The sequence below is a fragment of the Gossypium arboreum genome, chromosome 5 (genome assembly GCF_025698485.1).
Source record: "Gossypium arboreum isolate Shixiya-1 chromosome 5, ASM2569848v2, whole genome shotgun sequence".
Taxonomy (NCBI): Eukaryota; Viridiplantae; Streptophyta; class Magnoliopsida; order Malvales; family Malvaceae; genus Gossypium; species Gossypium arboreum.
This window is the reverse complement of record NC_069074.1, coordinates 89,844,501-89,855,077: the sequence shown is the minus strand read 5'-3', so window position 1 is coordinate 89,855,077 and position 10,577 is coordinate 89,844,501. Positions and strand designations below refer to the sequence as shown.

General features: G+C 29.6%; 1 protein-coding gene across 1 annotated transcript; it reads left to right on the top strand.

Annotated features, from left to right (window-relative positions):
* Positions 1 to 1,612: 1,612 nt before the first annotated feature.
* Positions 1,613 to 8,540, top strand: LOC108451109 (carnosic acid synthase-like). The gene is made up of 5 exons (XM_017748842.1): positions 1,613 to 1,698; positions 1,755 to 1,947; positions 6,933 to 7,018; positions 7,132 to 7,840; positions 7,920 to 8,540. Exons 1-5 carry the CDS (start codon positions 1,613 to 1,615, stop codon positions 8,538 to 8,540), a joined length of 1,695 nt encoding a protein of 564 aa, XP_017604331.1.
* Positions 8,541 to 10,577: the final 2,037 nt, after the last annotated feature.

Below are 10,577 nucleotides of genomic sequence, written 5' to 3'. Positions count from 1 at the left end.
TATAGCATGCATGGCATTTATTTTAATTAGAAGATGTTAAAATATGATTTTTATTGAAACTATGATTAGATATCATATTTTCGCTACATGACTAAGTAAATGAGGTTTGAAGAATATATTTATATATAAAACTAGAATTCAACGTATGAAAAACAATCATTAAGATCAACCGTTTTTTAAAACTAAATCATAATCTTTTTGAAACATGCTAAGTTTTATTTAGAAATAAAAGTAAATGATTTAAACAACTATTTTAAACTCTAATAGTTCTACCAGGCCATTTCGGTGTCCAATGTGATCTTCTGAATTCGGGCTTAACATTTATCCCGAGTTTAGGAGGTTGCATATGATAGTCAAGATATAAATATGTGCCACTTCAACAATCTTAATTAAACGTTTTATATCGTCAAGAAATTTCTTACAAAACTAATACCTTGGCAATTTTTATATTTTGAGTTCAATCATTTTTCTCTTTTTGTTATAATTCCAAATATAACTAAAAGCCTATCATGCCAGTTGAGTCTTAATTTGATTGGCATTGATATTGTTGTCAATGCAGGAAGACGTGGGTTCGAGTGCACTGAAGTACATTATCCTCCTATTTATGGGTTGGAGAAGAACTATGGATAGTTTTAGGTATTGTGCAAGAAAAAAATAATAAGAAACTATAATAAGATTATTAAAAAAAGTTAAAAGTGTATATTTTAATACATTAAACTTGTGTTGAAATCAATAAAAATTGTTAATTAATGATTAAGGGTGCAAATAGACAGTTAAAAGTGTATATTTTAATACATTAAACTTGTGTTGAAATCAATAAAAATTGTTAATTAATAATTAAGGTGCAAATAGACATACTATCACTTTTTGGATATAGATATTTTGAATAAAATAATTACCTAGTATGCATTAAGTTGATCAGAATCTTGGCGATACGAATATTAGACTTTTGTAATGTATTTTTTTCTTTAAAGTAGACTTTTCCAACATTTTGTCTTTTCAAGTTGAATAGTCTATGCACACCCAATCATGTGAGTACCAAAAAGAAATTTCATTTTTAACAAATTAGTTCAAAGTATTTGAACGGTACGAGGATTTGGTTCAACCCATGGAATTTTGAGATTTGTCCCGCCATGTATTAATATATGAGTTTTCTTTCATATTTGTTTAGATTGAGTTGATTCAATTTAGTATTTCATTTATATTAATAATTTATGGAACAAAATTTGATGCGTTGTTGATATATAAATCTTATTCATAATCAATAAAAATAATATAACATCTCATCATTAAGATAAATTAAAAATCATAAATAATAAATGATTTTTAAATTGATACTAATAATAGTATAACATGCTCAAATGACTTTCTTTTTGATGAATCTTAAGGATTGGTTGCTGTGGGATATGCAGAATGATGTTGGGAATATTGATTGGCATACTCTTCTTTTTTTTTTTTTTTTTTGCTGTTATGAAAAAGTCGTATTTGTTATGTTTTTTTCCCTAAAGGCCATAACTGTGTACAGAATATAGTTGATACAAGATTTCTTTAGGCAAGGAGCTATGATCTAATGTTTTTCAGTCTGATACATGCCAATCCAACAGTCACTACAATGCATTGGTCGCTATTGGAGAGGGGATTGATTAAGCTCAACATAGATGGAGCATTGCCTTCATATAGATCAGGAGCTTCTATTGGGTAAGTGTTTAGAGATGCTAATGCAAATTGGTTCTGTGGCTTTTCATTATGGATAGGGACACCATTTTTATGGTTGAAGCAAGAGCTGTGCTACAAGGCCTTCAAATAGCATGGGAGAACAGATACATAAAGCATGAGCTGGAATGCAACAACGCACTTTTGGTAGAATTAATTTTAGCTGGTGGAATAGCCAATAGCAAATTGGGAGAATTACGCTTAATACATTATTTGCTCAAGCGGGACTGGAAAGTAAGATTTCGTCACGTTTCGAGATCTCAAAATAGGGTTGCTGGTCATATGGCCAAAATAGCTTCAAGTGGATTCTGTAACGTATAATTGTTTTGGGAGCCTCCAAATTCAGTAAGGAATATATTGATAATTGAGCGAGTACTTTTTCTCTAAGCTGATAGTACTTTTAAGATTATAATCGCTTTGTGTTGATCCTTTCTACCATTTTTTTATTTAACATAATTAAATATTAATTAATTATAAGTTTTGGTTAAATTCAATTACTAGTACTATACTATGTGTATAATTGTAGATTTAATCAATATTCTCCAATTAGATTATTTTATGTCCTTATACTTTTTAAATTTTAAAATTTAGTCTTAACACAAATGAGTTAATCCATTATCAAGATTTTAAGTGAGTTATATGTGAAAAAAAAACTAAGATAATATTACACATAAAATAACACGCTTATCGTGTCATATGTTGGAAATATCGAAATTTAATGAATTTAATAGTTATTCTTTTGTAAGAACTAAAATTTTAAAATTTAAAAGCATAAAAATTAATAGCAAAAGTTAACCTCATATATCTAATAATATGTTTGCTACATAATATCTTAAAAATAATAGAATTTAAATTATTGAAATTAATAAAGAAGTGTTGAATGGTTTAGGAGCAAATGGACATACAATTACTTTATGAATCTGGATATTTTGAATAAAATAATTGACTGGAATGCATTAAATTAATATTTTTATAAAGCCATTCCATGTTTTTATATATATATATATATTAAAGTTATCTGGTTACTACTGTGTTTTTAATGTTATTAGTTGGTAATCTTTAAATATTTAATTTTATGCACGTTCATTACTTGGGTGAAAAATAAAAATAATATAAAAATTATTTAAAATTTAATTAATTCGCAAATTAAAATGTATTGGTTGAACCGAGTTAAAAAGATTTTGAACGAACAGTTGAGTCGATTTCGAATTGATCTGACCAATTGGTTCCCAATTCGATCGATTCAAAGCAAATAAATTATTAAAAAATAAAAATTAAAAATTATATCATTATAATAACGATTCAATTGCCAATTCAATTAGTTAGGTTCAATCAGTCTATACCAATTTACAAATTAACTAGTGTTTTTACCTTTCACTAGATCGAATACCTCAAAAGATTCTTAATCCAATCCATCCAATTTAATTTAAATAATACTGAAATTTGAATTTTTATATTTTAAATTATTTTTAGAAAATATATATATATTGGGTTCAATCATTTCTCTTACCAAATATAACTATAAGGCTATCATTTTTAATAGTGTTGAAATTAATAAAGAATTATTAATTAATAGACATGCCGTAATTTTTGATATAGATATTTTGAATAAAATAATTGACTAGTATGCATTAAGTTGATCAGATTTTTGGGCATAGAAAAGTGTGCTTTTGTAACACGTTTTTCCTGAAAAGTAGATTGATGTAGTGTTATTCATGCCAACATTTGGACTTTTTAAATTGAATTCATCATTGCATTATTAAAAAAAATTAAAAAATCGTGAATGATTTATAAAAAAATATTAATAATTTTATTTAACATAATTAAATATTAAATAATTATAAGCTTTGGTTAATTATAAGTATGTTATTGCTACCGTATTTGATCTGTTATAAGCATGTCATGTTGTATTGTATGGGGTGGGACGATATGAACGGAAGGAGAGTCGGCAGTTTATCTTGAACGACTAGTGGTTCATCCACAATGTATTCTAGTCAGTAGTTTATCTGTAATGACTAGTGATTCATCCACAACGTATTTCAATCGATAGTTTATTTGCAACGATTAGTGGTTCGTCCATAACGTATTTTAATGGTTCATCCACAACGTACTAGCAGCTTTCATCTGCAACGATGGATGGTTCATCCACCAATATTTTTATCGTTAGCAGTTCATCTGTAACGGTCTGTGGTTTATCTACAACATGGTGTAAAAGTAGAGGAGTTCTGGGGAACTCTTATTTGTGGTGTGTAGTGGAGTTGGATAGGATCTATTCTAATAAATTGAAACTGCACCGCCATTTATGAGCATGAGCATTCATAAATTGTGAATTGTGAAATATTATGATATTGATGTGTTGATCTAAAGAATTGATGCTTTGAATCACTATCTGAGTGTGATTGTTCAAAGAATTGCTATGTTGTATGAGTCAACTACTGTTTGCATTGATTTACTTGTGATAGGACTCACACTGAGCTTTATAAGTTCACCCCCTCTTTAGTTTTCATCTTTATAGATAACCCATTAAGTTAGGATGTGGACACGACATCTGGAAGGTCTTGACTCAAGTTGATTTTTTTTATGAGAGTATTTTAGATTTATTGTCTGAAATTTCCGTTATTCAAATACTGTATTGTTTTATTTTTGAACTGTGGCATGAGACTTAGGTTTTAGGATTTATATAGCATGCATGACATTTAATTTAATTAGAAGATGTTGAAATATGATTTTTATTAAAAATATGATTAGATATCATTTTTATTAAAACATACCCTTAAATTAAAGTAAATGATTTAAACAACTGTTTTTAAACTCCGATAGTTTTGTTAGGCCATTTCAACGGCCAATATAATATTTCAAATTTAGGCTAAACATCTAAGACGGGTTAGAGAAATTACATATAAGGGTCAATATATAAATATGTGTCACTTTAACGATCTTAATTAAACGTTTTGGAATTTGAGGAAATTTCTCACAAAACTAATACCTTGATATTTATATATTTTGAGTTCAATCATTTTTTCTCTTTTTGTTAAAATACCAAATATAACTAAAAGCTTATCATATCGGTTGAGTCTTAACTCGATTAGTATGGGCATTATTGTCAATGTAGGAAGACGTAGGCTCAAGTGTATTGAAGCGTATTATCCTCCTCTTTATCGGTTAGAATCTTGGAGATAACAACATTAGACTTTTATAATGTTATTCATGCCAAACATTTTGTCTTTTATACACACCCAATCATGTAGGTAACCAAAAGAAAAATTAGCCCTTGAAAGTTTTGGTGAGAATGGCTTGTCATTTTTCATCAATGAAATTTCATTTTGATAGTACCAAATTAGCTTAAAATATTTGAATGCTTCGAGGATTTGGTTCAACCCTTGAAATTTTGACATTTTATCCCGTGTATTAATTTATATGACTTTTCTTTTATATTTGTTTAGATTGAATTGATTTAATTATTCAATTTAATTTGTATTAATAATTTATAAATTAATATTTTGATGTGTTATTAGTAAATGAATTTTATTCCTCATCAATAAATAATTGTATAACATCTTATAATTAAGATAAAATTAAAAATCATGAATGATTTATCAAGAATACTAATAATTTTATTTAACATAATTAAAAATTATTTTATTATAAGTTTTGGTTAAATTCAGTTATAAGTACAATATTATGTGCATAATTATAAATTTAATTAATATTTTCTAACTGGATCATTTTATGTCTTTATACTTTTTAAATTTTAGAATTTCAATATTGACGTTAAATGGGTTAATTCATTATCAAAATATTAAGTGAGTAATATGTAGAAACAATAAACTGACATAATATTACGTATAAAATAACACGCTTATCATATCATATGTTAAAAATATCAAAACTTGATGAATTAAAATTTTAAATTTTAGAAATATAAGACCATAAAATTAATAGAAATTAAAATTATCGAAATTATTAAAGAAGTGCTGACAAATGGACATAGAGTTACTTTATGAATGTGGATATTTTGAATAAAATAATTGACTGGAATGCATTAAATTAAATTGACTAGGATCTTGACTGTGTTTCTAATGTTGAGTAGTTGGCGAGGGAGGGGAGTGTATTTAGGAAGCTGTAGACCCTTGACTATAAAAAATAAATTTTTTATTTACGCATTTTAAAATTTTAAATTAATAAAAATAAATTTATATTTTATTTCTTAAAAATAATAAAAATTAATTTAATTATTTAAAAATTATAAAGATATAAGCTATTAAAATAATGAAATTATATTTTTACTATCGTAAAAATTATAATTTAATTTTGACTCCTTAAATTTTTTTTTACTTTGCTCTTAGTTGGTGATGTAAATTTGTTGTTGTCGATTGCTTGTTTATTTTTTTAAAATATTTAATTTTATGCACACTCATTGAAAAATAAAAATAACATCAAAATTTTTAACGTACTAATTATTGTTACAAATAAATAATTATTAACAAAAAAAATATTAACATAAACAAGCTCAATTGAAAACACAAATACCTTTTTAAGGAAGATATCAAGCTCTACTTCCATGTTGCTCTTGTACTGCTTTTTCTTCGCGTTTATTTTTTTTGTCTGATTTATTATAATCTTCTTCATCTTTTATTGGTTTGAGAGAACTGATTTTAAATTTTCTTGTTTTTGTGCATCTATACTAGACCCCCTTCATCTATGGGTTCTTTTTATTCCTGATTATGATTCTTTAATCCAATAATTTTTTTTTTCCATTTGGTGCTATAAGGGTGTTCCTTTCTAGTTTAAAGCCTTTTTTTTTTTTCATTTCACCTGAAAACGTTTCTAAATCCTTAAATCTGGTTATTTCCTAATTATTCTAAAATTGGCCTACTTTGATAAATATAAAATATTTTCGGTATTTTTTAGTAATAAAGTTTGATTAAAATTATAAAATAATAAATTTTCAAAAAAAAGGAGTTACTATTATTAAATAAAATAACTATACTCAATGTTTAATTTTTCCTAATATATCAGATAGTTTTACTATATGAATTTAGAAATTATAAAATTCAGTCCAATGGGATTTGGTATGAGGTTAGAAACTAAAATACGTCGAGTTAAAATGTATACTTCATTCCTAGCCATACATTCAGTTGCTCTATCTATATAACTCCATTTCTTCTGCATTCGATCATTGAAAACAAATATGACCAACTTATACAACAAGCACGCAGTTCTTGCTTGGGAAGGCTGGTCATGCCCCTGAATTCGCTCCTCTTATGGCTGGGGCACTAGTAATTTTCTGCTGTGCATGGTGGCGGTGGGGTATGAAATTCACCAAAATAAACCCACCTCTACCACCTGGTCCTTTAGGCTTGCCTATAATAGGAAACCTTCCCTTCATTAAACCCGAACTACACCGTTACTTTTCAGACCTGTCTCGGATCTATGGTCCCATCTTCAAACTTCGAATGGGGAGCGTGTTGACAATAGTCATAAACTCGCCTTCACTTGCCAACGAGGTCCTCAAAGTTCAGGATGCATCTTCGCTAACCGTGACGTTCCAGCAGCCGGTATCGCCGGCACATTTGGTGGACTCAACATCTTATGGAGACCCAACGGTCCTAGATGCAACCAGCTGCGTAAGCTTGTTATTTGCGAAATCATGAGCAAACAAAGCTTGGATGCTTGCTACGTGCTTCGTCAACGAGAGGTTCGACGAATGGTAAAGGAGATTCACGGAAAAGTTGGTTCCTCAGTTAACATATATAAACAACTATCAGCAACCGCTCTACGAGTGATGATGTGCACGCTATGGGGTGATGATCCATCGCAAGATTTGATTGAGTTCAGGAAACGATTGGATGAAATTATAATGACATTTGCAACACCGAATGTTTCCGATTTTTTCCCAATTCTGGCCCCATTTGATTTACAAGGAATTGAATCCAAAGCGAAGGAGCAATTGTCGTGGTTTTATGGGGTTTTTGAATCAATGATAAAGAACCGAAGAAACATTAGAGATGATGGAAAAGAAAAGGAGAAAATTAGCAAGGATTTTATGCAGCAATTGTTGGAGCTGCACTGGCGAGGAGATGATAAAGACTCTTTATCCATCAACGAAGTGAAAGCTTTGCTTCTGGTAAATAACTTTAACATAATAACATCCACATAAGTGTTGATATTTTCCATTTTACAATATTGATCTCTATATCTTGTAGGATTTGATGGTCGCCGGTACGGATACAATACCCACTACCGTAGAGTGGGCAATGACCGAACTGTTACGCCATCGAGATAAAATGACGAAAGTCGTAAAGGAATTAGATACGGTGATCGGAAACCAGAACACTTTGGAAGACTCTCATATACCTCAACTTGTCTACTTGGATGCTGTCATAAAGGAGACACTTCGTCTTCACCCGGTTGCTCCATTGCTAATTCCTCATGTGCCCAGTGAGACCACTGTTATTGGTGGATTTACTGTCCCTAAAGGTTGCTCGGTTTTCATTAATGCATGGGTCATTCAAAGGGACCCCGAGTTGTGGGACGATCCTCTTCGGTTTCAGCCCGAGAGATTCTTGGAAACCGACATTAACTATCGAGGCAACAATTTCGGGTTTTTTCCATTTGGTTCAGGGAGAAGGATGTGTGTTGGGGTTTCTCTGGCAGAGAAGATGATGGCACTGCTCTTGGGCTCTTTGGTGCACTCTTTTGAATGGGGATTGTCAGAGGGGACTAAGCCTAGTTTAGAAGATAAATTTGGGGTTTTTTTGAAGAAAAAGGAATCAATTGTTGCTACACCCGTTGCACGACTTCCTAATTTGGAGCAATACCAATGAATATGCTCAGTTTTTGCGTACAATAAACAATATGATATGTATGTTAAATAACTGTTACTACGTAAGAAAAAAGTAACTACGTAATAAAATAAAAGACTTTACATAGAGATTGTAATGCATCTTAGGTTTAAATCCTAAAAATTTATATCGATAGGTTTTGAATGAAATATATACTAATGCTTATATAGTTTACTATCGGTAATAAATTTATATATGATGTATAGAATAATTATTTTATAAAGGTTAATATATACGGAGCTATTTAAATTTGATAACTTATATTTATTTGGTACCTAAATTTTTTGGACCTAACTAGTACCTGAATTTGAAAATCATAAGCCAACTTGATACTTTTGTTTAGATACCAAATTAACACCATTAAAATATACTATTGTGACTTTGATAACTAATAGCATAATGACACATTTTAACATATGGCAAAAAATTTAAAATGAAATTGATTTTTAGCACTAAGCCATACTTTGGGAGCATGCAGTATAACGTATTTCAAAAGAAATGAAGAAAGCATGGGCAACAAAGCTTAGGGCCCTTTGGATAGGTAGTGTGTGTTTACTTGCGGTTAGCGTAAAAACATCGGTGACAGTGAGATTAGATACTGTAGCATGAGACAAAAAAAAAAAAACTAAACGCACTGCACTAGAGGTAAACGTCCATCCAAAGGGGCCCTTAGACTACTTCAGTCTAGGTGCACATGAACCAAGTTAGTGAGCTTCTGTCTAGTCCTATAGCAACAAATGGGCCACAGTAATGATATCATTTTTAGTCCTTATAATTTTTAAATTTCAAAATTTTAATTTTAATTAATACAATAATTGTAAAATTTATTTATTAAAATAATTTTGTTTTTCAAGTATCATATAAAAATAATAAGTGACATGAAATACTTATATGATAATATATTTTCTCCATAAAATTTTAAAAATAATAAAATTTCAATTATCAAAATTAATGAAGATTTGCTCATTGATATTTGCTTGGAGATGATCTCTTTCTCTTCATTACAAAGGATACTTATAATCACTACTTCTCATCCATGGTCACCCAGCCCTCCTTAAATTGGTAACTTTTTAATTTAGACCCTTTATAATTTATAAAATATTAATTTAGTAATGATAAATTTGTATTTTGGCCCATCAAAATGATAAAAATTTGATTTAAATCTTTAAAAAAAAAAGATATATGTTTTTAAAATGATGAAATTGCATTTTTACTATAGTAAAAATATATAATTTAATTTCGGCCCCCAAAAATTTTCTAACTCCGCCAGTGTCTACATCTCCTTAAATCGAGCATCATCCAGCTAAGTAAACTCCTACTGCAGTTGGCTAATGTCCTTTTGTAAGCACATGGTCACACTCTCATTGGCCATAAAGATCATGAGGCTCTGATACCTTTGTTAAAGAACGAAGATCTAGAGAAAAATTCACATAGAGAAGGAGATGAAGAAAATGAGAAAAATTATGACTGTATTTGTAGCACCCCAAACCCGGCCCAGAAATTATGGCCGGATCCGGCATGCCACATCAAAAACGTAAAAAAAAAAATTTCCATTCTAAGTCCAAAAAATCGTACTTGATGTTCAAAGATTAATTAATTAAAGGTTAAAGTAAATGGAAGTCAGGCACCGTAGGAAACCGGAAAAGAGGTGGTGAGTCCATCGGACCGCTATACCAAGCTCCTTCGGATCCAATCCTAGACATGCATACCGCCATTGCCACACCTTAACGTCATGGATATTTCTAGGAAACCGATTTGATTAAGTCATTTTTTAGAAAAAGTAATTAATTTTGGAAAATACTTTCATTGCGGAAGTTTTGCTTGTTGTCGTGTTATTTTGAAATCAATTGTTGTTTTTGAAAACGCGCCCTAAAGCTATCCAATTTCAACATTTAAAATAAGTAATACCTATCTTAGTAATACATATTAAAACCATCAAAAATAATTAAGCGGCCTTATTACATTTAAAAACCCAAAACTTCAAACGTAAATAAAAGGATGTCCAGTTCACCAGAAGAA